At 33.3% G+C, this 27824-nt stretch overlaps 4 protein-coding genes and 1 long non-coding RNA gene across 11 annotated transcripts; 2 read left to right on the forward strand and 3 right to left on the reverse strand.

The window, feature by feature from the left end:
* Positions 1-98: 98 nt before the first annotated feature.
* Positions 99-3216, reverse strand: LOC120342877 (uncharacterized). The gene is made up of 6 exons (XM_078110380.1): positions 3025-3216; positions 2694-2824; positions 2517-2599; positions 2274-2327; positions 2114-2197; positions 99-1536 (listed from the first exon to the last, which is right to left on the reverse strand). Exons 1-6 carry the CDS (start codon positions 3121-3123, stop codon positions 1379-1381), a joined length of 609 nt encoding a protein of 202 aa, XP_077966506.1. The 5' UTR covers positions 3124-3216; the 3' UTR covers positions 99-1378.
* Positions 3217-5836: 2620 nt separating this feature from the next.
* Positions 5837-7376, forward strand: LOC144420756 (uncharacterized). Its single transcript, XR_013474722.1, has 3 exons — positions 5837-5902; positions 6637-6712; positions 7249-7376. It is a non-coding gene; the product is annotated as an uncharacterized LOC144420756 (long non-coding RNA).
* Positions 7377-9325: 1949 nt separating this feature from the next.
* LOC120342879 (uncharacterized) lies at positions 9326-14527 on the reverse strand. Of its 3 annotated transcripts, XM_078111257.1 has the most exons (7): positions 14384-14520; positions 13954-13973; positions 13455-13556; positions 13211-13312; positions 10367-10468; positions 10123-10224; positions 9326-9461 (listed from the first exon to the last, which is right to left on the reverse strand). In XM_078111257.1, the coding sequence occupies exons 1-7, from the start codon at positions 14443-14445 to the stop codon at positions 9457-9459; spliced, it is 495 nt and encodes a 164-aa protein (XP_077967383.1). In that variant the 5' UTR covers positions 14446-14520; the 3' UTR covers positions 9326-9456. The 3 variants fall into 3 exon arrangements, with proteins under 3 accessions (XP_077967383.1, XP_077967385.1, XP_077967384.1); XM_078111259.1 differs by lacking the exon at positions 13455-13556 and having other exon boundaries at positions 14384-14527; XM_078111258.1 differs by lacking the exon at positions 10367-10468.
* Positions 14528-16374: 1847 nt separating this feature from the next.
* LOC144411678 (uncharacterized) lies at positions 16375-19846 on the forward strand. Of its 4 annotated transcripts, XM_078110375.1 has the most exons (10): positions 16375-16501; positions 16906-16925; positions 17333-17437; positions 17657-17761; positions 17951-18055; positions 18247-18351; positions 18543-18647; positions 18839-18943; positions 19134-19238; positions 19696-19846. In XM_078110375.1, exons 1-10 carry the CDS (start codon positions 16440-16442, stop codon positions 19713-19715), a joined length of 837 nt encoding a protein of 278 aa, XP_077966501.1. In that variant the 5' UTR covers positions 16375-16439; the 3' UTR covers positions 19716-19846. The 4 variants fall into 4 exon arrangements, with proteins under 4 accessions (XP_077966501.1, XP_077966502.1, XP_077966503.1 ...); XM_078110376.1 differs by lacking the exon at positions 17333-17437 and having other exon boundaries at positions 16906-16952; XM_078110377.1 differs by lacking the exon at positions 17333-17437.
* A 145-nt stretch (positions 19847-19991) lies between these two features.
* LOC120342875 (uncharacterized) lies at positions 19992-23556 on the reverse strand. 2 transcript variants are annotated; one of them, XM_078110379.1, is made up of 6 exons: positions 23422-23556; positions 23090-23220; positions 22910-22992; positions 22654-22731; positions 22494-22535; positions 19992-21996 (listed from the first exon to the last, which is right to left on the reverse strand). In XM_078110379.1, exons 1-6 carry the CDS (start codon positions 23518-23520, stop codon positions 21839-21841), a joined length of 591 nt encoding a protein of 196 aa, XP_077966505.1. In that variant the 5' UTR covers positions 23521-23556; the 3' UTR covers positions 19992-21838. The 2 variants fall into 2 exon arrangements, with proteins under 2 accessions (XP_077966505.1, XP_039267839.1); XM_039411905.2 differs by having other exon boundaries at positions 22494-22577.
* Between the last annotated feature and the right edge of the window lie 4268 nt (positions 23557-27824).

A 27824-nucleotide genomic window follows, 5' to 3' on the forward strand; every position in this document is an offset into this window, starting at 1 on the left:
CAATAAACCGCTTACTATACGAACAAATCTATGAACGGTTTGTACAGGCTGAAGCAAATCGAATAACTTTATGATGTAACTGTATATGTTGCAACACTATATCGGTGATCGTTCTGCCAGTCATTAACGTATCTGGGTTTGCTTATTGTGCATTCGCAGCATCTGCTGCCTCAAAAATTTTCGCATCAATTATTGTTTGAATTTTGAAATCAAGGTGCAGGGGACAGTAAAATAGTTTTGTAACGACGTAACTTACATGGTTCCATTACATATGAACCCACGTACATTTGAACCCATGACAATTGCACCTGTATGCTATTGCACCTATGAAATTTTTTTTGTTTCTCGGATAGTTAAACCCATACTAACCCTAACCCATGGGTTTTAGCACCCGCATATAGATTGAACCCGTGGATATACGCATGGGTTCAAATGTACGGTCACCAACTTACATTAATGACTTGCTTAGTTACCAATATTATCTATTAGCCTAGCAAGCGACTCTATAAACGAGCGGCTGATCAAATATTAGGAATCTATCATCTGTATTTAAAAAAACGAGTATTTTTTTCTTTGGAATATCCTGCACCATTCCCTAAACCTCGTGGAGCTGACATAGAAATAATAAATCGTTTTTGTTGCAATACTGGAAGTATATTTGCCAACAATGCATTTCGTACCGTTCCTCCGCCACGCAAACACACTGAAACTATTTCTTTTCGTTTGCTATATACATTTTGATCCGTATTAGCTTACTACTCATAGAAAACGATTTTTCAATTGCATTCGTATTAAAAATAGACAATTATGGACAATCGAATCCTGCTATGCACCAAGAAACATAAAATATCAACGAGAATATCGGTCAGAAACCGAAGACTTATCGAAGTCTTATCGAAAAAAAAGCAACTATCTCCTAATATCTACCTATCTATCTGTTGATATTGTTCTGTTCATATCATAATAACTCATCATAAGCTGAATTTGACGACTTCGGCTGCACGGTTTCTATAATTGTGCGATATAAATATTATTTTACAGTCGATTGCAAAACTATCTCTATTGTGGCAGGCTGGAAGCTTTTACAAATTTTAACCAGCAAGACGCCTCCAATAATTGATTGCGATAGTATAGATCTTGAAGATCTTTTATTTCAAAAAATGATGGAATTAATGTCAAGAAAATTATTTTTTGTGTGATTATGCATTACGGAGAAACGGTTTAAATGCTCCCACCTAATATGTCAAGAATCAAATTTTTGATAAATCACAACAAATTTTATATTTATATAGTCGGTGTTTTTGTTTTAAAAAGATTTAAGACCACTTCTGAATAATTACAAACAAAACGACATTTCACAAAAATGCTCATACTATTGTTAACCCAACAAATAGTCTGACGGAACCAGATCTCCACATCCAAAGGTAGTTAATGTCGCAGGGTCGATTCCTTGCTCATTTGCAAACGACGTCAACTTAGAAATCTCCTCGCCAGATAACGATGGAGTCCGGGTGAAACATTGCAAAATTTTCTGACCTGCAAAGACAGTAATATAACTAGTGTAAACTGCATTCATTCATAATTTCCGTTCTCTAAATTACAGACGGAAATATTAATACCAGCGGTTTGTGGGTTACGGCAAAGTCAAACTAATTATCCTGACAGGGTACGCCCGTTCGGAGATCAATCGAAAAAATTGTATCTAAAGTGATTGACTAAAACTGTTCACAAAATTTTTGCAAATGAGAAAGGGAATATAATCGTGGGACGAAAAAAAGTATTCGGCCTATAAGAATAATATAATTAATAAGTATAAGATAATTGTAAGATATTTCTTTCCTGTATGTCCTTTGCGGCGCGTATTCTTGATATATTTAAAAGCGTAAAGTCTAATTAGACAGCTTCAGCTAAAATATTATCATATCATTCGCTAAATTTTCACGTTGATTCTGTTCATTTGGAGTTTCGAGTTTTATACATTGTATAGGCGGATATTGGATGTTATTGTGCAGTGGCTAAACTTCTTTCCGGACAAGAAGCTATCTGATATGCGATCGTACACATATTTATTGTAGTGAATAAATTTTATTTCAATGTTTTACGATTTTCTTACCATCGCTTGCAGACGACAGCACACAGAGATAGGTCTCGTAGTTTGTATAGAAGCGATGTCGATGAGAATGGTACCATTGTTTATCTGCGAACAAATAAAAGCTCGAATATGTTAAAGAAAATTAGACGTCTTCTAATAACAACGTTATGAAAACCAGAACCTTGGACTTGGGAGGATTCAATATTGATGCCTGATCTTCTTTGTGATTGACCATCTAAAAATAATTTTTCAACAAAGTATTGATGAAATTTATGGTATTGTGGATTGAAAAATTCATAATCTTTTTTGTTAATGGGGGCGCAATGGTTTGCAACACTTCGAAATAAAACGATAATTGAATGGGATATTTTGTTCTTGTGTGATGACATCATAACCATCTCATTAAAATTGCGGCGAGACTCACCCGTTTGTGAATATATCCAATAATAACCCAAAGAGTCCCGCCTCACATCATTGATGATTGAAACATGAGCATCTAATTTGTTCCTTTTAGAAATACGAACTATTAGCATTCAGTTACTTTTTACACTCTATTAAAGCACAATTTTTAGATAAATAAATCCTTCGCAAATAAGCTTACTTGGGATATTTGTATGAGTAAACATTCATATCGTTCTCTGTTGTATTGAAAGGTACCATGAGGTGACATCCCCACAAAACATTCCAGTCCCAGGTATTTACACCAAGTGTGAGATACCATACTCCGCATAACTAAACGTAAGAGATTTTAGTACAAATAGCTTTGAGTGTCAGAATTTTCAAGCCATAGTGCGTTTAATTGTGTTGTTTTAATTGCCGAGGTAACATTCGAAATTAAGTCTGGGTTATTCTTACTTGTTATTGATGTTACAAAAACAAACGGAACTTGATTACAATTGTAGTTAATACGACAACATAAAATAACAGCTTACACGTTTCAAGTCGATTTCTTTTCCTGAATATATTTTTCGACTCCGCGCGATTGTTAAAAGCACAAGAATCACGAAAACAGAACCAAATCTACACTTCATCGTTTTAACAGCCTCAAATCTTGAGTGAGGGATAGGCTTAAGGAACAATAAGCTATATTGTGTATATAATGTCTGCAATAGAAATATCAATAGAGGCTAAGTGCATAATTCGTGTCGCAATGCTGTTTCCTGTTTCCTGTGCATACTCTGGATTGGCTCGGTGGTGTGGCGCATCGTGCTAAGCGTGGAAATCGCTTGTCTCAGCATCTGAAAACTCTGCGTGGGTTCACAGGTTCGAATACCGGGAGAAATAATTTTGTGCGGGAGGATTGCCAGATTCCTGGCCGCCTCCGTTGGATGGTTCACGCAAACGCTGGTAGATTACAGTCCTCCACCATCAAGCCCATCCATGCACAGAAAACAAAATAATTGGCTTACCGATCCCATTCCCGCGACATGTACTGGTAACCGGAGGATAGACTGTGATTGGCCATATGAATAAGTGATATTATTGTCTTCCCTCGTCCTCTAAATAACTATGTAAATCCTATTCAATGGATGAATACTCCTGCTGGTATCTTAGGTCTTCCTGCACTATGACAGCAGGAGCATGGCATTTATTCTTGATAATTCATTAAATTTTAGCTACTCTACACAGCATACACTTGCAATGCTGCCTGCCTCGAGAAATGGATAATGCTCTTGGATAATGAATTTCAGTATAACTCGCATTGACTACCATCACTACGGCTTACAAGACTAAATTTGAATATTTCTCTACTAATTTTATGTTGAAAGGTTTGTAAACGCTTTATTAAAAACCCGATTCGGATCTCTTGTGACGTGTTGATAAGTTTTTCCGTGCTTCAATATAGCTTCGAAAGTCATTCATGAGTTCGGATCAGAACATAGAATCTTCAATAAACATGTAATTTATGTTTTAAATCACCCACTGACATCTGCGTCATCTTTACTAAACTTTGCTCTAGTTGATTGATGTGAATACCCACATGTCATGTCGGTCTCACAATATATATTCATGTAGATCATGTTTAAAGTTTGGTGTCAAAAGAATATTTTGGACAAATACGGTATTTGATTTTCGGACAAGAAACGACGTTCTAATAATAGCTATTCAGTGATCCGTTTTGACCAATACCAGACGGTGTATTAGGTAATGGGCAGTGGTAATTAATGGTTATTAGGCATGACGTCACATGGTATCGTTTCGAATGCTTCATAATAATTTTCTGTTCGGCGCATCTGGGTTATTCGGGCTTATTCCTGAGGCATATATATTTCAAGTATTGTACCTACGTAACGTACCTTCGAATCTCAAGAGTGACGGGGCACTGAACGAGCAAATTGCTGAACCCCTCGTCTTTGCAAGGTGGTTCACATAAAGGCTTGCCGTTTTTCGGCTTCCTCCACAGCCACAGCTTGAGAGTGCATGCACAACACGCTAGTTATTGATACCTGTTTTAATCGAGACCTAGAATCGCTTACGCAAGCTTTTTACATTTATCGTTTTGTTTTAATCTATTAAATACAAAAGAATATAAAACAACAGCAAAATAAGTAAAGCATTTGTTTAAAAACATATCTTGTTACGCAAGCTTTTATATTGTTGCAATATAATATACTTTATAACTAGTCTTCTAGGGAAATCAAATTTCAGCATCAATTATATATACTGAAAAATAAGAATGCAAAGGAACTTAACATTCGCCACGCGATCTACTAGTTAAACAATGTTTTTGTCGCAATACCTGCAAACAGCCACCCTGCAGTGAGTTTTATCTATCCTTGTATCAAGTTTTTGCGATATAGAGGCCATAACCAACTGAATACCTTACTAAAGAATCGATCACCGCCTTTGACAAACGACGCGCCGCCAGCATTCTTCGACTTCGAGATTACCTTATTAAAAGTGAAAATCTCGCTTCACGGGAATCTAGCCGGTCACAACTCCAACACGTGATGGGGTGGTTCGACACGAGCATTGCGCTTCAGGTTTAGCAGGCGTGAATAGGGGTTCCATTACATTTGAACCCACGTACATTTGAACCCATGACAATTGCACCTGCATACTATTGCACCTATGGAAATTTTTTTGTTTTACGGATATTTGAACCCATACTAACCCTAACCCACGGGTTTTAGCACCCGCATATAGATTGAACCCGCGGATATACACATGGGTTCAAATGTACATAGGTTCAAATCTACGGTCACCGTGAATAGGATTTACAATTTGCATAATTATTTCGGGGGAGAGGAAAGCCGATAATACGACTTAATCATACGGCGAATCTATCGTCCGGTTACCATGTCGCCGGTATGGTGTCAGTAAGCCAGTTTTTTGTTTTCTGCGCATGGATGGGCTTGATGGTCGAGTAAAGCCGTAATTTTCTAGCGATTGCGTGAACCATCCTACAACGGCGGCCAAGAGTCTAGCAATCCTCTCGCACATAATTATCTTCCACGAGATGCGAACTAACGAAATTATTGAGGGTAATCAGGTAATGTGTCAAGCGTATTTTCACGCTTAGCACAATACGCCACACCGCCGAGACAATCTACATACGCAGCAAAAAGAGTAAACAGCATTGAGACATGAATTATGCAGTTCCCCTCTAATGATTTTCGACTTTACTATCGATTCTCGACAGCATATACACAATATAGCTTGTTGTTCCTTAAGTCTATTCCTCACTCAAGATTTGAGGCTGTTAAAACGATGAAGTGTAGATTTGGTTCTGTTTTTGTGATTCTTGTGCTTTTAACAATCGCGCGGAGTCGAAAGATATATTCAGGAAAAAACATCGACTTGAAACGTGTAAGCTGGTATTTTATGTCAACGATGAACTACAATTGTAGTCAAATTCCTTTTTTTATAACATCAATAACAAACAAGAATAACCCAGGCGTCACTTTTAGTTATGAAGAGTATGGTATCTCACACTTGGTGTAAATTACTGGGATTGGAATGTTTTATGGGGATGTCACCTTGTTGTACCTTTCAATACAACAGAGTACGATATTAATGTGTACTCATACGAATTTCGTACAAAGTGAGCTGTTTTGCGAAGTAACTATTATTAGTGTTAATACAAAATGTAACTGAATGCTAACAGTTCGTAATTCTAGAAGGAACAAATTAGATGCTTATGTTTCAAACATCGATGATGTGAGGCGGGATTCTTTGGGTTATTATCGGATAAATTCGAATAAATTATCGGATATCGGAGTTTTACAAGTTTAATGAGATTTCTACGAAACCAAAATATCCCATTTAATTATCGTTTTATTTCGGGATGTTGAAAACCATTGCGCTCTCATTAAAGAGAAAAATTACGATTTGTTCACGCCATCAATACCATCAATTTCAGCAGAACTTCAAAAAATCTTTTTCCTAGACGGTCAATGGGAGAACATCAAATTGTTCAGCAAACAAAGAGAGTCAGGCATCATTACTAAATCCTCTCAAGTCTAAGATTTTGATTTTAATAATATTGTTCTTGGAAGAAGTCTAGTTTTCTTTAACATATTCGAGCTTTTGTTTGTTCGCAGATGATCCATGGTTTATTTCTCATCGACATCGCTTTTATACAGACCTATCTCTGTGTGCTGTCGTCTACAAGCGATGGTAAGAAAATCATAAAACATGCACTAAATACATTTATTCGCTTGTTCTTCGCCTCCTTTATGTGTACGATAACACCATGGCACTATAATCTTCAATATTCGCTTACAAAATATATTCAAAAACTGCAAATGGACAATTTAAATGCGAACTGTATTGTAAACAGTGACAGCAGAGCAGCACGACAAGAAAAGAAAATGTAGACACTCAAAAGTTCAAACTCAAAGACCTAGGATCATATTGGTTTACAACGTAACACCGATTGTCTTAATTGTTTTATTCGTTATCTTATCCATATACACCGATAGTTTTTTTGTCCCGCGATTGTTTTAACATTTTTATTTACGAAAATCTTTGTTAGCAATTTCATTCAATCTCTTTAGATTCGGTTTTTCGTCGATTAGATCCCGATCGGTGGCACTCTGACAAGAACTCACTCTTGTACATAAACTGCTGGTATTTGTATTTCCGCTTGAAATTCAAAGCACAAAAATTATAAATAAATATCGTTTATAACAATTCTCTTATTGTGTTTGCAGATCCGAAACTTCTGCTGCAATGTTTTACCCGGACGCCATCTTTATCTGGTGAAAAGTTTTCCGAGTTGACGTTGTTTGCAACCAATCAAGGAATCGACACAGCGACATCAACTACCTGCTGATGTGATGGTGTTATCTTGACGTGCCGTAATGATGATAAATTCTAGGTCCTTATCCTTATAACACAGAACTTCCGGATATATATGTATGAAAATAATTGTGATTTTATCTAAATTTTATATATTAGTTGAGATTACTCAAATAGTTTCTTCCTAATGCATAATCATACAAAAAATATTTTTTCAAATAAAATATGTTCGAGCTCTGTACTACCGCAGGTATAGGGAGCTTTCTGATTTAAATCCCGACCGTCCCGACCTATTTTTTGATTGTTCCTATCTCATATAAGAAGACATCATATAAGACAGGAAAACAAACCACTGATCCGCGGTTTTTAAAATGCTCTGTTAAGTCAAGATTTAAAACAGAAAAAATCATTCATAATGCATTCACACAATATTCAATTTACTATTTCGATATATTATTGCGAAGTTTCGAAAGAAACTTCGCAGTCATAAGAAGACCAAGGAACCGGGTCCAGAATGGCAGTGTTCCGACATCGAAAATAGTCCTGTTACAAGAGATGAAAAAAGAGGTCGGGGGAGCTCTTCATCGGACGCCTCCATAGTTCTCCCACCTAATAAATCTCTGATTATTTCCAAACCACGAGTTGTTAAAAAACTATAAAAGTAATTATTTGATTTGCTTCAATTTCTTTTTCTATAATTGATTGGAAAATATGTATGATTCTCACTCTTTTGTGGCAGTATTGTGTTCTAGAAATGTATAGGACTCTTTATATTATCCTTTGCAATAATTTAATAACAACTACTAAGTACCTTCCCTCAGTAAATTATGTAATATTAATTTCCTCCAGACTGGTATTTTTTTTTCTCTCTCTATATGCCAACTCGTATCTATGGATCAACATGAAAGATGACAAGGCAGCAGCAAGTGCCAACAAAACATGAAACGGTGGAAAGAAGGACTGGTTGCTCATTAACAGCCTAACCTAAAACAATAACTTCGCTGTAAACATATAACAACTGAACTACCTTCATAACGATCTATAACCTGCCCTAGTTAATTATTTAATTGTCAACCATAGGCACTAAATCTGCCTATATTTAATAAATATAACAACCTATATTTGTAGTAATATACTAGAACGAATAGCTAAATAAACGCCATATACACCAGAATACTGGCTCTCTTATATTTTTGGTGAAGGTTTCTTCGTTTATCTCTTATTTATAATTTATTCTTTTTATGTTTTTTTTTTAACTTCTTTGTCTTTCCGTAAACTGACTCTCTACTCTTTTTCTGTTATACCTCCTAAATTTCTTTTCTATTAGAGGAGACGGACATCACGTGACAGGGAGAGTTGATATGAGTGTGCACCAAGGTGTATTTCTCCCAACTCTCTTCTGTCACGGAAGTGTTCGTCGAATCTACCCTCTGTTTTCTCCTGGTGTTATTATTTTGCCTTCTTATAGGTATTTACAGGTAACAACATCTACAAGCCTCCCCTGCAATACGTGAGTATAAAAACAAGGTGAGTATCGGTGGGTCGAGGCCTACTTTTTAAAAAAAAAAAAAAAAAAAAAAGTACTCTTTTTTTTTTAAATACAGATAGTTGGTTCTTAATATTTGATCAGCTGCTCGTTTATAGAGTTGCTTGCTAGGCGGATAAATAATATTGGTAACTAAGCAAGCTATTAGTGTAATTTTTTCGGATCATAAAATTTGCAGTTTTTCACAATGAACCCACCAATATATGATGCGAAAATGTAGCAGATGTTGCAAATGCACAATGAGCCAAACCAAAAACGTTTGAGGCTCGCAGATAGATCACTGACATAGTGTTGAAATATATACAGCAACATCATAAAGTTTTATCATTTACTTCAGTCTGTACAAAACAGTTCACAGAATTGTTCGTATAGTAAGCGGTTTATTTTATGTTTATGTCCTAATATCTTTCTTGGAATCCATCGACCAAAATTTTACAAACGTCCATGCTTTGATGTAATTTATTCTGAATAATTAGGTTAGATTTCACACGAAAAAATATGTAAATCAAAATCGGAAGTAGACACGGGTCATCATTGAATCGTCATCTGTATTTTCAAATTTGCTCGATAAGACTTAACCTGCCGAAGAAAAACTAATGAAGTCAAATAATACTTATGCGCTGAATAATATTTTTTGAGAAGATTGTAACAAAGATACAAAATATTCCAATACAGAAATAAAGACAACAAGGCGAGTGAAGAATTGCAGAATAAAACATCCGCTTTGTTTGTCTTTACTATATTTACGGTATTTTTGAAATTTACTCAATATTAAAATCAAAAATATCAAATATTAAATTACTTTGAACTAGGTTATTTAGATTACGGTATTGATAATTTGGGATAAGTATAATCAGTAACAATTACATCCAGGCAAATATAATTAAAATTTCAAATCTTCCGATTGAACAATATCATTCTAGTATTTCATCAACTTTAAAAGTAATATATCAGTCATCAATAGATCAAAATAATTTTAATGTTAACATTTTACTAAAGTATGTACTTTGTTTTCTGTGAAATATATTAGATTTAATTATGATGATGAATTGATCAGTTTAACTGCTCTTACAATTGTACCAGCAACGTTTTTTAACACAGTGTCGGTTCTGTCCTTATCATTTAATCCAATATTTTTTTTTCAGATAGGTTACTCATGTAACTTATGAATAATATACAATATAGGTAATGCTTTGATTCAACTTCTGCTTTCATTTATTAGACAACATATCCGCCTAACCTCTCTTTACTGCTCGAACAATTTCCTCCACTATAGGAATCCACCAGAATCTTTCCTGATCTTTGTTGTCAAATGTTTTTGACGCTTCATCAGATTGATCACCTGCAATAATTACAGAAAATTTTAAATTTTATATGGCTTCAATTCAATACTTTCATCTCGTATTTTCAAATTTCTGAAAATTTCGAATTATATAAAACAAAATATATCGGATTACACGGATATAACGGATTATTGTCTTTACCTCTCTCTACTGCGTTAACAATTTTTACCACTAAAGGAATCCACCAAAATCTTTCATGATCTTTGTTATCAACGGTTTTCGAGGATTTCCCAGATTGGTTACCTGCAATAATTACAAAGAATTTCAAATTTGATATAGCTTCAAATTTAAAATAGGATTATTTATTTTTCATTTTCGTTTTTTTTTTTTGATAAAATTTAAATCATATAAAATCAATACGTGAAAATTTGTGATGCATTTATCAACAACTGAATCGGATGGAGATTTAGATACAATAATGTGATTTACAGAGTTGTTGAGTTTTTTTCGACATTTGGGATTTTAAAAATATATCATATATCATTCTGGAATTGTTCGTCAGCATTTAAAAATTTTCGATAAAGATTTAGTGAAAATACAGGTTCAAATGTTATACCGACCAAATTCCAGAAATAGTTACCAAATGTGTTGGCAAATGATTGAGAAATGCTCACGTAATAATTAGATAAATTGAACTTACGAGATTCAAGAGACTTTGCCCTGTAAAATTAAATGTAGACTATATTATAGCTTTCCGTAACTTATCAATCCGGAAATTGTTAGAACATTTTATAATTGAGCTCGTTTGGAATCATTGAAAAATACATGCATCTTTTTTTATACGCAAAGTTATATTTGGGTTAAGATCAAACATGGATCAATATTAAACAGTGGAATTATTGACGATATTGATAAATAATTTCGAAATTGGATAAATACTCTCGTCTATCTTGGTATTTTATTCCTGAATGAAATCTTCAACTTTTTCATGTTGCCAGAAAAAAGTTCTCAACAAAAATTAATTTAAAGTACATTGATAGAATTACGTTGTGTTGTTTAGTTCATATGAAAATTGAAATGTATCAGATTGAATGAATCAGAACAGAACGCGGCGATGAGGTAAAACTAACCTGGTTAATCCAGGTTAAACATGAAAGATGACAAGGCAGCAGCAAGTGCCAACAAAACATGAAACGGTGGAAAGAAGGACTGGTTGCTCATTAACAGCCTAACCTAAAACAATAACTTCGCTGTAAACATATAACAACTGAACTACCTTCATAACGATCTATAACCTGCCCTAGTTAATTATTTAATTGTCAACCATAGGCACTAAATCTGCCTATATTTAATAAATATAACAACCTATATTTGTAGTAATATACTAGAACGAATAGCTAAATAAACGCCATATACACCAGAATACTGGCTCTCTTATATTTTTGGTGAAGGTTTCTTCGTTTATCTCTTATTTATAATTTATTCTTTTTATGTTTTTTTTTTAACTTCTTTGTCTTTCCGTAAACTGACTCTCTACTCTTTTTCTGTTATACCTCCTAAATTTCTTTTCTATTAGAGGAGACGGACATCACGTGACAGGGAGAGTTGATATGAGTGTGCACCAAGGTGTATTTCTCCCAACTCTCTTCTGTCACGGAAGTGTTCGTCGAATCTACCCTCTGTTTTCTCCTGGTGTTATTATTTTGCCTTCTTATAGGTATTTACAGGTAACAACATCTACAAGCCTCCCCTGCAATACGTGAGTATAAAAACAAGGTGAGTATCGGTGGGTCGAGGCCTACTTTTTAAAAAAAAAAAAAAAAAAAAAAAAAAAAAAAGTACTCTTTTTTTTTTTAAATACAGATAGTTGGTTCTTAATATTTGATCAGCTGCTCGTTTATAGAGTTGCTTGCTAGGCGGATAAATAATATTGGTAACTAAGCAAGCTATTAGTGTAATTTTTTCGGATCATAAAATTTGCAGTTTTTCACAATGAACCCACCAATATATGATGCGAAAATGTAGCAGATGTTGCAAATGCACAATGAGCCAAACCAAAAACGTTTGAGGCTCGCAGATAGATCACTGACATAGTGTTGAAATATATACAGCAACATCATAAAGTTTTATCATTTACTTCAGTCTGTACAAAACAGTTCACAGAATTGTTCGTATAGTAAGCGGTTTATTTTATGTTTATGTCCTAATATCTTTCTTGGAATCCATCGACCAAAATTTTACAAACGTCCATGCTTTGATGTAATTTATTCTGAATAATTAGGTTAGATTTCACACGAGAAAATATGTAAATCAAAATCGGAAGTAGACACGGGTCATCATTGAATCGTCATCTGTATTTTCAAATTTGCTCGATAAGACTTAACCTGCCGAAGAAAAACTAATGAAGTCAAATAATACTTATGCGCTGAATAATATTTTTTGAGAAGATTGTAACAAAGATACAAAATATTCCAATACAGAAATAAAGACAACAAGGCGAGTGAAGAATTGCAGAATAAAACATCCGCTTTGTTTGTCTTTACTATATTTACGGTATTTTTGAAATTTACTCAATATTAAAATCAAAAATATCAAATATTAAATTACTTTGAACTAGGTTATTTAGATTACGGTATTGATAATTTGGGATAAGTATAATCAGTAACAATTACATCCAGGCAAATATAATTAAAATTTCAAATCTTCCGATTGAACAATATCATTCTAGTATTTCATCAACTTTAAAAGTAATATATCAGTCATCAATAGATCAAAATAATTTTAATGTTAACATTTTACTAAAGTATGTACTTTGTTTTCTGTGAAATATATTAGATTTAATTATGATGATGAATTGATCAGTTTAACTGCTCTTACAATTGTACCAGCAACGTTTTTTAACACAGTGTCGGTTCTGTCCTTATCATTTAATCCAATATTTTTTTTTCAGATAGGTTACTCATGTAACTTATGAATAATATACAATATAGGTAATGCTTTGATTCAACTTCTGCTTTCATTTATTAGACAACATATCCGCCTAACCTCTCTTTACTGCTCGAACAATTTCCTCCACTATAGGAATCCACCAGAATCTTTCCTGATCTTTGTTGTCAAATGTTTTTGACGCTTCATCAGATTGATCACCTGCAATAATTACAGAAAATTTTAAATTTTATATGGCTTCAATTCAATACTTTCATCTCGTATTTTCAAATTTCTGAAAATTTCGAATTATATAAAACAAAATATATCGGATTACACGGATATAACGGATTATTGTCTTTACCTCTCTCTACTGCGTTAACAATTTTTACCACTAAAGGAATCCACCAAAATCTTTCATGATCTTTGTTATCAACGGTTTTCGAGGATTTCCCAGATTGGTTACCTGCAATAATTACAAAGAATTTCAAATTTGATATAGCTTCAAATTTAAAATAGGATTATTTATTTTTCATTTTCGTTTTTTTTTTTTGATAAAATTTAAATCATATAAAATCAATACGTGAAAATTTGTGATGCATTTATCAACAACTGAATCGAATGGAGATTTAGATACAATAATGTGATTTACAGAGTTGTTGAGTTTTTTTCGACATTTGGGATTTTAAAAATATATCATATATCATTCTGGAATTGTTCGTCAGCATTTAAAAATTTTCGATAAAGATTTAGTGAAAATACAGGTTCAAATGTTATACCGACCAAATTCCAGAAATAGTTACCAAATGTGTTGGCAAATGATTGAGAAATGCTCACGTAATAATTAGATAAATTGAACTTACGAGATTCAAGAGACTTTGCCCTGTAAAATTAAATGTAGACTATATTATAGCTTTCCGTAACTTATCAATCCGGAAATTGTTAGAACATTTTATAATTGAGCTCGTTTGGAATCATTGAAAAATACATGCATCTTTTTTTATACGCAAAGTTATATTTGAGTTAAGATCAAACATGGATCAATATTAAACAGTGGAATTATTGACGATATTGATAAATAATTTCGAAATTGGATAAATACTCTCGTCTATCTTGGTATTTTATTCCTGAATGAAATCTTCAACTTTTTCATGTTGCCAGAAAAAAGTTCTCAACAAAAATTAATTTAAAGTACATTGATAGAATTACGTTGTGTTGTTTAGTTCATATGAAAATTGAAATGTATCAGATTGAATGAATCAGAACAGAACGCGGCGATGAGGTAAAACTAACCTGGTTAATCCAAAACTGCAGATCATCATGGCCAAAACAAATACTGCAATTTTTCCAGACATTTTTCCTTCTTGTTTTTTTCTGTTGGAAGTTGACTGAATTTGAAACAAAATTCGACTGTATAGAAAGTTTGAAGCAAGCGCATTTTATACACTTTACCTTTCCGTCTGTAAACAGATGTTTTATTGAAATATAACACGCAATAAAAAGCTTATGTTGTTCCATAAGGTGAATTTTTTGGAATAAATTACAGATGATATCCGGATAAATAAATATTAATTACTTTTCTAATTATTAAGAATCGGATCCACCTGTATCAGTTTCGCAATATTCTATAGTATTTGATTTGTAATGTAGAGGCTGGTTAGAAGCTCAAATTGTTTTGGTCTCATATTTTCTTTTCGTTAGAAATTGTTCTCATTTTATGTTCTCATTGCTCTCGTGTGATTGTTGCCTTTCTTGTACATTTGAAAAAAAAACGTAAATCAAGGAATTAAATAGGAAACTAGTTTTTTAATTAATGAAATATCAATTATAGTATCAATGAAATTTTAGTTTACTTCTTACTGCACTTATTACTGCATTGAATACAATTTACGGAAGGATGCGACTGTTGAATCGAGGCGGAAATTATTATGCGTTGTCGTCTAATACTCAGAAATAATAACGAAAATGAAAGTTCCATATGGCGTTTCTAAAGTTCCAAGCAAACTGTTTTATAACGATTGAATGCACAATTTTTTTTTTGTTATATATATTCATATGCAAAAAATACAACTGATTTGTTATTGTTAAAGCCTTTCGGCATTTCATATTCATTGGAATCCATATTTTCAAATATGATTTTTTAAATAATCCACTAGTCTTCTTCTTTTTATTGACGAACATAAAATTTCGAATGTTGGCAGTAAAAAGGATCGCCATTCATGTTAAGGGGTGTAAATTGAAATCTTTGACATCGTTCCACTTTGTCTTAAAATGAACAATTAAATTCCGAGGCTAACTTGGCTAACCCAGACAGTCCCCGAACTCGTAATAGAACTAAAATTAGGAAAATCGTAATAAAATTATGGCCTAATCCTAACCTGGTACACACACTACGGGTGCCCCGTCCCTACTCAAAACATGAAACATTTTGATTAAAGAAAAATTGCAAACGATTAACACCGATACCGGTTACCATGTTACTTCCTAAAACGAAACTCGGTGTATAATTATTATCTTAAGCTGTTATTTGCTCGATTTCTCACTTTTACCTTCATTCATTCATCTGCAACTCAATCCAAAAAACGGGTGGTATAATCTAGGTTTATTTATTATATAATCAATGTATACATATATAATAAATGTATATAATACAAAATTGGTCATTGATTGAATGATTATAAAACCTTTTTCTTGGAAATCTAGAAACGCCATATTGAATTTCCATTTTCGATTATTTCTCTGAATATAAACTAAACTAAACTAAACTAATATTAATTTCCGCCTTGATTCAAAAGTCGCATCCTTCTGTGAAATGTATCCAATTGTAGTAAGTGTAGTAAGAAATCAACTAAAATTTTATCGATACTATAATTAATATTTCATTGATCAAACAATTGATTTCTGTTTTAATTTTTTGACTTGCGTTTTTGAAATATACAAGAATTGCAACAATTACACAAATCGTGAATATTCTTTAAAGTCAGCGTAAAGTAAGGACAATTCCTAACGAAACGAAAACATTAGGCCAAAACAATTTAAGCTGCTAATCAGCCTCTACATTACAAATCAAATTCATTAGAATATTGCGAAACTGATACAGCTGGATCCGAGTCTTAATAATTAGAAAAGTAATTAATATTTATTCATCCGGATATCATCTGTAATTTATTCCAAAAAATTCACCTTATGGAACAACATAAGCTTTTTATTGCGTGTTATATTTCAATAAAACAGCTGTTTACAGGCGGAAAGGTAAAGTGTATAAAATGCGCTTGCTTCAAACTTTCAATACAGTCGAATTTTGTTTCAAATTCAGTCAACTTCCAACAGAGAAGAACAAGAAGGAAAAATGTCTGGAAAAATTGCAGTACTCGTTCTGGCCATGATAATCTGCAATTTTGGATTAACCAGGTTAGTTTTACCTCATCGCCGCGTTCTGTTTTCATTCAATCTGATATATTTCAATTTTTATATGAACTAAACAATACAGGTTTATTCTAGCAATGTACTTTAAATTAGTTTTTGTTGAGAAACTTTTTTCTGGCAACATGAAAAAGTTGAAGATTTTATTCAGAAATAAAATGCTAAGATAAACGAGAGTATTTATCCACTATCGAAATTATTTTTAAATTTCGTTAATTCCATTGTTTATTATTGATTCATGTTTGATCCTAATTCAAATACAACTTTGCGTATAAAAAAAGATGCATGTCTTTCTCAATGATTCCAAACGAGCTCAATTATAAAATGTTCTAACAATTTCCAGATTGATAAGTTACGGAAAGCTATAATATAGTCTACATTTATTTTCACAGGGCAAAGTCTCTTGAGTCTCGTAAGTTCAATTTATCTTCTTTATTACGTGAGCATTTCTCAAACATTCGCCAACACATTTGGTAACTATTTCTGGAATTTGGTCGGTTTGCCATTTGAACCTGTATTTTCACTAAAACTTTTATTCGAATCGAAAAATTTAAAATGCTGACGAACAATTCCAGAATGATATATGATATATTTTTAAAATCCCAAATGACGAAAAAAACTCAGCAACCCTGTAAATCACATTATTGTATCTCAATCTCCATCCCATTCAGTTGTTAGTAAATGCATCACAAATTTTCACGTTTTATTTTATATAATTCAGATTTTATCGACAACAACAAAATAAACGAGAACGAAAAAAAATAAAATTGTTTGAATTTGAAGCTATATCGGGTTTGAAATTCTTTGTAATTATTGCAGGTGACCAATCTGAAAAATCCTCGAAAACCTTGGACAACAAAGATCAGAAAAAAATTTTCTGGTGGATTCCTATCGTGAAAAAAATTGTTCATGCAATAGAGAGAGGCAAAGGAAATATTTTATTTTATAGGATAAAAACCGAATTTAAAAGCAATTTCATTCATTTACGATATTTTGTTTGTTCGGGGGACGAGTTGGAAAACACACTGAATTTTTATATTTTATCCCATTTGGTTCGGAATATTTCAAAAATATCTGAAATTACGAGATGAAAGTATTTCATTGAAGATATATAAAATTTAAAATTCTTTGTAATTATTGCAGGTGACCAATCTGAAGAAGTCTCAAAAAACTTTGATAACAATGATCAGGAAAAATTTTTCTGGTGGGTTCCTATCGTGAAAGAAATTGTTCAAGCAGTAAAGAGAGGTAAGGAAAACATTTGTTTTATTGATGAAAAACAAAATTTTAACTAAAATTGTTTGTTTAAATCAGGGATAAGTTCAGAACACTAAATTTTTATATTTTGTTCCATTTGGTTCCAAATTTTCAAAAGTTTGAAAAACGAGATGAAAATATTCAATTGAAGCTATATCAAATTATCTGTAATTATTGCAGGTGACCAATCTGAAGATGCTTCGGAAACATTTGACAACAAAGATCAGGAAAAATTTGTGTGGTGGATTCCTTTAGTGGAAGAAATTGTTCAAGCAGTAAAGAGAGGTAAGGAAAACATTTGTTTTATTGATAAAAAAACCAAATTTTAACTAAAATTGTTTGTTTAAATCAGGGATAAGTTCAAAACACTACATTTTTATATTTTGTTCCATTTGGTTCCAAATTTTCAAAAGTTTGAAAAAACGAGATGAAAATATTCAATTGAAGCTATATCAAATTATCTGTAATTATTGCAGGTGACCAATCTGAAGATGCTTCAAAAACATTTGACAACAAAGATCAGGAAAAAATTTTCTGGTGGGTTCCTATCGTGAAAGAAATTGTTCAAGCAGTAAAGAGAGGTAAGGAAAACATTTGTTTTATTGATAAAAAAAACAAATTTTAACTAAAATTGTTTGTTTAAATCAGGGATAAGTTCAAAACACTAAATTTTTATATTTTGTTCCATTTGGTTCCAAATTTTCAAAAGTTTGAAAAAACGAGATGAAAATATTCAATTGAAGCTATATCAAATTATCTGTAATTATTGCAGGTGACCAATCTGAAGATGCTTCAAAAACATTTGACAACAAAGATCAGGAAAAAATTTTCTGGTGGGTTCCTATCGTGAAAGAAATTGTTCAAGCAGTAAAGAGAGGTGAGGAAAACATTTGTTTTATTGATAAAAAAAACAAATTTTAACTAAAATTGTTTGTTTAAATCAGGGATAAGTTCAAAACACTAAATTTTTATATTTTGTTCCATTTGGTTCCAAATTTTCAAAAGTTTGAAAAACCGAGATGAAAATATTCAATTGAAGCTATATCAAATTATCTGTTATTATTGCAGGTGACCAATCTGAAGATGCTTCAAAAACATTTGACAACAAAGATCAGGAAAAATTCGTTTGGTGGATTCCTTTAGTGGAAGAAATTGTTCAAGCAGTAAAGAGAGGTAAGGAAAACATTTGTTTTGTTGATAAAAAAACAAATTTCAACTAAAATTGTTTGTTTAAATCAGGGATAAGTTCAAAACACTAAATTTTTATATTTTGTTCCATTTGGTTCCAAATTTTCAAAAGTTTGAAAAACCGAGATGAAAATATTCAATTGAAGCTATATCAAATTATCTGTTATTATTGCAGGTGACCAATCTGAAGATGCTTCGAAAACATTTGACAACAAAGATCAGGAAAAATTCGTGTGGTGGATTCCTTTAGTAGAAGAAATTGTTCAAGCAGTAAAGAGAGGTAAAGAAAATATTTTCCCAAATGAAAGCAGAAGTTGAAACAAAACAATATCATATTATTCATAAATTACATGAGTAACCTATCTGAACATTTTTTGATTCAATGTGAAGCACATGAATGACAAATGACTTTTGAAGTTGATAAAATACTAAAATTAAATTGTTCATTTGAAAAGTTTGAAATTTCAAGTATATTTGTCTGGATGTAATTGTTACTGATTATACTTATCCTAAACTACAAATACGGTATCCGAATTACTCAGTCTAAAGTAACTTGATTTTTGATACCGTGAAATTCAATTATAACAGTTGAAACTTAATCATAGTAAAGACAAACAAAGCGGTTGTTTCATTCTGTATTTGTCTCGTCTTTATTTCCTTACTAAATATTTAATATTTTTTGTACAATCGTCAATATAGATGATATTAAACGCAGATGTATCATTTGAATTCAATAGTTTTCTCATTTGCAGGTTAAGTCTTATCCAGCAAATTCGAAAATACAGATGACGATTCGATGATGTCCCGTGTCTACTTCCGATTTTGATTTACATATTTTCTCGTGTGAAATTTAACCTAATTATTCAGAATAAATTACATCAAAGCATGGACGTTTGTAAAATTTTGGAACATACAACATATATATATATATATATACAATAAACCGCTTACTATACGAACAAATCTGCGAACGGTTTGTACAGGCTGAAGCAAATCGTATAACTTTATGATGTAACTGTATATGTTGCAACACTACATCAGTGATCGTTCTGCCAGTCATTAACGTATCTGGGTTTGCTTATTGTGCATTTGCAGCATCTGCTGCCTCAAAAATTTTCGCATCAATTATTGTTTGAATTTTGAAATCAAGGTGCAGGGGACAGTAAAATAGTTTTGTAACGACGTAACTTACATTAATGACTTGCTTAGTTACCAATATTATCTATTCGCCTAGCAAGAGACTCTATAAAGGAGCAGGTGATCGAATATTAGGAATCAACCATCTGTATTTGAAAAAACGAGTATTTTACTTTGGAATATCCTGCATCATTCACTAAAACTCGTGAATCTGACATAGAAATATCGTTTTTGTTGCAACACTTGAAGTATATTTGCCAGCAGTGCATTTCGTACCGTTGTTTCGCCACGCAAACACAATGAAACTATTCTCATTGTTTGCTATATACATTTTGATCCGTATATTAGCTCATTACTGGTAGAAATCGATGTTTCAATTCCAGTCGTATTAAAAATAGACAATTGTAAACAGTCTCAGTGCAGTTCACATATTTGCTTTTGGATTATTTAAACCTGTTTATCAAAGCACATTGGCGATGAATGTAATTTCTTGCTGCACTGAAGTCTGTCCGCACTGAAGATTTCACACAAGCGGAATTTTCAGTTTTATCAGTTTAAAACACCCGCGCCTAGAGAGGCATCAGGCAACCTCGTTGTCCGGCTTAACAATGTGCCTGTGATGTTTTTTATTTCTCCGATATTATACTTATCGCCCACCAGGTGCACATTCTGACGACTGTCAATTTCGCTTTGTATTATCACTTACACTTAGTGACGTACCTGCTTCTCATTCTCACTCGCACTCTAAGTCCTGGATTCCTACCCGTCCTGGTTATGAACTCCATTGCTCAGCATTATCTCACTGCTTCTTTCGCGTTTCTTGTCCTTTTTAACGCGTCGACTTGCTTTTCCCACTGGATTATCTTGTCTTTTTTAATCTGGTTTTTGCTTTTCTTCCCCAGGTCTCAACTGTCTTTATCGGGAATCTTCTTGTGAGTATGCGCACCCGTTGCCTAATAACCTTGCAAGCTGTAGTCGCGCCATTTTTAACGACGACAAATTGGAGTAGGATATTACCCAATGCATAAAAGATTATCATTAATACTGCACAAGAGAGTTTGTTGTTTGCCGCTGTGACCAGTTTTGTTGTGTTCGGTTATAAATATCTAAACAAAACGTAGCACATTGCGATACGTAGTTGGGATATCCAAATGAAGTTAAGTATAAGTTACACAATATTGCATTCCTATCGCATAAATTTATTATAGATATAATTGCCTAAATGATACAAGGTCACATCACAAGATTACGACATCATTAATCGCCCATTATGTTATGTCTCGAGAACAGAGGCAACTATATACCTATCTATCTGTTAATATTGTTCTGTTCATATCATCATAACTCATCATAAGCTGAATATGACGACTTCGTCATATTTTGTGCGAAATAAATATGATTTTACAATCAATTGCAAAACTATCTTCATTGTGGCAAGCCGGAAGCTTTTACAAATTTGAACCAAGACGTCTCCAATAACTGATTGCTATATTGTATAGATCTTGAAGATCTTTTATTTCAAACAATGATGAAATCAATTTCAAGAAAAATATTTTTTGTGTGATTATGCATTAAGAAGAAACGGTTTGAAAGTTCCCACCTAATATGTCAAGAATCAAATTTTTGATAAATCACAACAAATTTTATACTTGTATAATCGGTGTTTTTGTTTCATAAAGATTTAAGACCACTTCTGAATAATTACAACTAAAACGACATTTCACAAAAATGCTAATACTATTGTTAACCCAACAAATAGTCTGACGGAACCAGATCTCCACATCCGAAGGTAGTTAACGTCGCTGCGTCGATTCCTTGTTCAGTTGCAAACGACGTCAACTTGGAAATCTCCTCGCCAGATAACGATGGAGTCCGGGTGAAACATTGCAAAATTTTCTGACCTGCAAACACAGTAAGACAACTATTGTAAACGGCATTCATTCATAATTTCCGTTCTACGCCCGTCCGGAAACCAATCGAAGAAATTCTATCTGAGGTGATTGACTAAAACTGTTCACAAAAATATTTGCAAATGAGAAAGGGAATGCATCGCTGGGACGAAAAAAAGTATTCGGTCTATAAGAATAATATAATTAATAAGTATAAGATAATTGTAAGATATTTCTTTCTTGTATGTCCTTGGCGGCGCGTATTTTCGAGATATTAAAAATCTAAATCTAATTGGACAGCTTCGGCTAAAATATTATCATGTTTCGCTAAATTTTCCCGTTGATTTTGTTCATTTGGAGTTTCGAGTTTTATACATTGTATAGGCGGATATTGGATGTTATTGTGCAGTGGCTAAACTTCTCTCCGGACAAGAAGCTACTGATATGCCATCGTACACATATTTATTGTAGTGAATAAATTTTAATTCAATGTTTTGCGATTTTCTTACCATCGCTTGCAGATGACAACACACAGAGATAGATCTCGTAGTCTGTAAAAAAGCGATGTGGATGAGAACGATACCATTGATAATCTGCGAACAAATAAAAGCTCGAATATGTTAAAGAATATTAGACGTCTTCTTAGAACAACATTATAAAAACCAGAACCTTGGACTGGAGAGGATTTAGTAAAGATGTCTGATCTTCTTCGTTCGTTGAACAATTTGATGTTCTCCCATTGACCATCTAAGAATTAATTTTTTTAAATAGTATTGATTAAATTTATGGTATTGTGGATTGAAAAATTCATAATCTTTCTCGTTAATGGGCGCCCAATGGTTTGCAACATTTCGAAATAAAAGGAAACGATAACTGAATGGGATATTTTGGCTCATAGCCATCTCATTAAAATTGCGAGACTCACTCATTTGTGAATTTATCCAATAATAACCCAAAGAATCCCGCCTCACATCATCGATGATTGAAACATGAGCATCTAATTTGTTCCTTTTAGAAAAAATAAGAACCGTTATTATTTGCTCGCATTTTACACACGAAAAAAGCACAATTCTTAGATAAATAGTTATTTCGCAAAACATCTCACTTGGGATATTCGTATGAGTAAACATTCATATCGTTCTCTGTTGTGTTGAAAGGTACCATGAGGTGACATCCCCACAAAACATTCCAGTCCCAGTTATTCACACCAAATGTGAGATACCATACTCCGCATAACTAAAAGTAAAAGATTTTAGTACAAATAGCTTTAAGTGTAAGAATTTCAAGCCACAGTGCGTTTAATTGTGTTGTTTTAATTGTCTAAGTAACATTCAAAACTAAGTCTGAGTTATTCTTCCGTGTTATTGATGTAATGAAAAAACAAACGGAAGTTGACTACCATTATAGTTAATTCACCAATACAAAATAACAGCTTACACGTTTCAAGTCGATGTCTTTTCCTGAATATATCTTTCGACTCTGCGCGATTGTTAAAAGCACAAGGATCCCAAAAACTGAACTAAATCTACACCTCATCGTTTTGCCAGCGTCAAACTTCCAGTGAAGGATAATCTTGACGAACAATAAGCTATATTATGCATGCGCTGCATGGAATCAATAGAAAAATCAAGAATCAATAGAGGTTAAATTCATAATTCGTGTCCCAATGAGGTTTACGCTTTATACTGCATAATTCGTGTCCCACTGCTGTTTACCTTTTACTGAGCATATTCATACTTATTTCAATGAATACATACTCTTGCTGGTATCTTAGGGCCTCCCGCAGTAATATATGTTTTAGGGGTGCAATAATGAAAATGGTATGGATTGCATTGCATGCTACGTGTATAGAAACTGTTTCATATAAATTAGATTGGAAAAAATGGATTGGTCAATACCTAACACACATGGCGTTATCTATGCCCAAAAAGACGTTACTAAAATTAATCACTTGCTTAGTCGCCAATTCCATCGTACAATCCGCCAAGGAAGGGACTCTATAAGCAAGAAGCTAATCAAATATTAATAGCAAACCATCTGTATATCAGAAATACCGAGTATTTATCTTTTGGAATGTTCTGCATAATCCATAGTGAACCTCGTGAAGCTGACAAAGAAATATATATACCGTTTTACCATTTTTGTTGCAATACTAGAAGTATATTCGCCCGCAGTGCGAAATTCGCGTCCGCCTCCTATACCTGGCAAGCTTATTGAAACAGCATGGCTCCATAGAAAATTGATAGAAGTCATATTAACTTGGGAAATTTATCCTCGATACACACTCAAAGAGTTTGATAGAGACCGATGGCAATGCTAATGCTCTCAATAGTGTTTAGTAGACACATGACGTTCATATTGCACGTGCAGATCTATGAGTAAGAGAACACAATTCCATAAAAAATAAGTTTATAATTTTTTCCAGGGTAAGATAGGATTTCCATCATAAGAGAATTGAAAGTATGAAATGATCGAGTCCATCTGGCACTCTAGCTAGAGACAAGGGATATACAGAGCTGCTCGGGCATCAGTTATTTAAGGGCACTTATCTGGATACTTTAATCAAAATCATATTTCCAAATACCGAATAAGCAAAGCTTCTGAAAAAACATTTAACTATTACAAGTGAGCTGCATTCTGTTAATGTTACTAAAAATACCTAAGTCGGCTTTTCTCTTTACCTACTGAACCAATTGCTTTGAAATTTTCAGTGGTTGAAGATTGTATTTCTTGCTAGAAGGATATCACATGCATTTCACAAAAAATTTTGTTGGCTCTATTTGTTTTTGTGTGTGATGATGTCATCAATATTGTGCATCTTGTGGCGTTTACGTTTGCGTTAGTCATGAAGTTTGCGGTACGTTTTGGCTTCGTGTTCACATATTTGAGCATCGATCTCTTGTTTAGGTTTATCCCTAAAATTAAGTAACGGTTGCCTTTCACATTTCTCAATTACCTTGTAAATGCTCCAATAAATATTAAACTTGTATAATTTTTTCTGTCTCAATCTCTTCGGTAAAACAATACAAGTTAGCTTGCAGAATTATATGCATTTGATTACCATAGGATTATTCTGTCAATTTGCTCTCCATGTGTACACAGCAGCTAGCGCCACGAGAAATATGTAAAAGAAAAATTCATATACCGACGAATTAATCTAATAAAGAATATTAATTTCTGGCCTTGAGACCAATCCAATAACATTGAATGGGTTTTGATCCATAAATCAAATGATGTCATTTCTAATTGGTGACAATCTGGTGTTTACCAAATCAGATTTGGTCATGTTTATATAATATGTGCATAATGTATAATCTCGTTTCAGCGGTATGGCTGAATTTATCAATCCTGTCGGATCCTTTTTGATTGTTCAAAAAGATTTGTTTTGGAACAATTATTTAAATCAAGTTTTTTACCTGCTTTGTTCAAAATAGATGTATTATTTGTATCTTTTATATTAATATAGGCTAAAACAAGACGTAAATACTTGCCTAATCGATTCTTATTGTCAAAGTCGATATGCCCTTCGACACACCGCAAGTATCGATGACTTGCCCGTAAACGCCTGCTTAAGCTTAAGCGCAATGTTCGTGTAAAACCACCCCACCACGTGTTAGAGGCATTCCTATTTTTCAGTATAATTGATGCTAAAATTTGATTTACCTAGAAGACTAGTTATGAAGTATATTAATTTGTTTAAAAAGATATTATTTTAAAACAAATGCTTTACCTATTTCGCTGTTGTTTTTTATTCTCTTTTATTTAATAGGTTAAAGAGGTAAATATAAAAGCTTGCGTAAGCGATTCTAAAACTCGATCGAAACATGTATTGAAGACTAACGTATTGCTCATGCCCTCTCAAGCTGTAGCACAATGCGTTCGCAAACGTATTTGGCGGTGAAGGAAAACGAAAACCGACAAGCCTCTATGTGAACCACCCTACAAAGACGAGGAGTCCAGTAATTTGCTTGCACAGTGCCCAGTTCCTCTTGAGATTCTAAAGTACGTGGGTACTATAGTGGGCCCTTCAGAAGTATGTGCACCAAGATGGCGCACAACCTGAACATATTATGTGTACCAGGTGCGCTATCTTGGTGCACATACTTCGGAAGCGCCCCATAATGTAGGTTGCCGCCGGTGGAAATAAATTCTCCATTAATGTATTATACTAACACACTGGTTTTACCAGATTTAGGTGTTGAACGAGCCTGTGATTCACCTGTATTAGGATTGGGTTTAGCAGGCCCGTGAGCAATGTTTCGTGATTTTTCTTGCATTTTTCACTTTGCTGGTACAATCTGATAACTTTGTTGTAGGTACTTTGTTGTAGGTGATGAAGCGACGCCACGAGAGTAAAAGTCAAAGCAAAATTTTTTTAACATTTTTTAAAAATCATTATTCCGGCAGTATGTACAGCTTTCAAAAGGCCCCATTTCGGATTTCCACAGCGATGCGAGGGGTATTTCAATAAAAAAAATACACTCTGAATCACTTTTTGCATTTTTTATTGAAATACTGACAATAGTATTGAAAATGTGCACAAAAGTGTTTTGAGAGTAGTAGGATGAGAACACGTGCAAAGGCTTGCCACGACAACAAACAATCTAAATGCTCTACATTTGCGCTTTGAAGCAAACCTGTTGGTGTAGGCCATAGGTTCTCAAAGTGCTCCGTACGGAGCCCCAGGGCTCCGCGAGAGAAACCCAGGGGCTCCGCGAGCTATTCGATTACTTTTCAAAATACTGACTTGGCTAATTTAAAACTGTTCCTAGAAGCAATAACAGCTTTGATAAAATTTGACAACAATATAGCCTCGAAATACGGCAAAGTGGCGGCCTCAACAGGATTCTTAAGAGGGAGGAGGTTCAAATTTGGAATCGGAAATTTATGCGCAACATTCTTGGCGATTCAAAAAAAAACGGATAACGAGATTTCTGTTGCGTAAAATATTCAATTCATGACCGATGTGAGCGTGTCTTGTCGTAATAATTTAATTGTGCTCATCGTTACTCACGTTCGATTCCAGATTACCATTAGGATTACTAAAATGAAAGAATACTATTCTAAAATAACATAAACTGCCAACTATAAATAAATTGGAGTCGTATTTTGCGATCTTGGGATTTGTTAAACTTGATTTGTTCTCCGTCGGTAGTTTTAGAGTGGAAAAATTTTATTCTGACGTGAGTCTGCTGAAACAAAACGTATAGTGTTATCTTCCATTTTAAGTTTTAGTTCTAATATTTTAGAATGCGGCTTTTTAATCAAGAAATTTGAATTGCGGATTTACCTCTTTATTAACTATTATTTTTAGCATTTCGTCGCCGATGATTATAATATGGTAACATGTTTTTCACATTGAACTTATAATTCCCCACGAGAACGAAAAAGCAATTATCGTCGTCATTGTGGAACAATACATGTATATGCCGAAGGAAATTTTCGATTTAGTGAGAATAAACACCGGCGTAAAGATGTTTGAGGTTTAAAAACACGCCATGCTGACGAAAACAATCGGCGATTGTAACAAAATGCAATCGCGCACGTTATTAGCGACCTTTTAAGTCTTCCAAAAATGTCAAGAGGTGAAAAGATTCAACGCCTAATTTATTAATATGTTTGTCATGTGTCAAATTTACAGCTTTAGTATTATACAATTTATCTTTGAAATTTAGATTTATTTATGACTTGTATTAACCCTATTAAAAGGGTTTAGTATTTAAATTGAGTAAAGTACGTTTAACTTACTCAGGAATATTAATCGGAAAGTAACAATTTTAACATTTATTTTGGGGCTCCGTGAATAATAGTCAACCTTTTCAAGGGCTCCGCAACGCCAA

The sequence above is a fragment of the Styela clava genome, chromosome 3, assembly GCF_964204865.1.
Source record: "Styela clava chromosome 3, kaStyClav1.hap1.2, whole genome shotgun sequence".
In the NCBI taxonomy this organism is placed as follows: Eukaryota; Metazoa; Chordata; class Ascidiacea; order Stolidobranchia; family Styelidae; genus Styela; species Styela clava.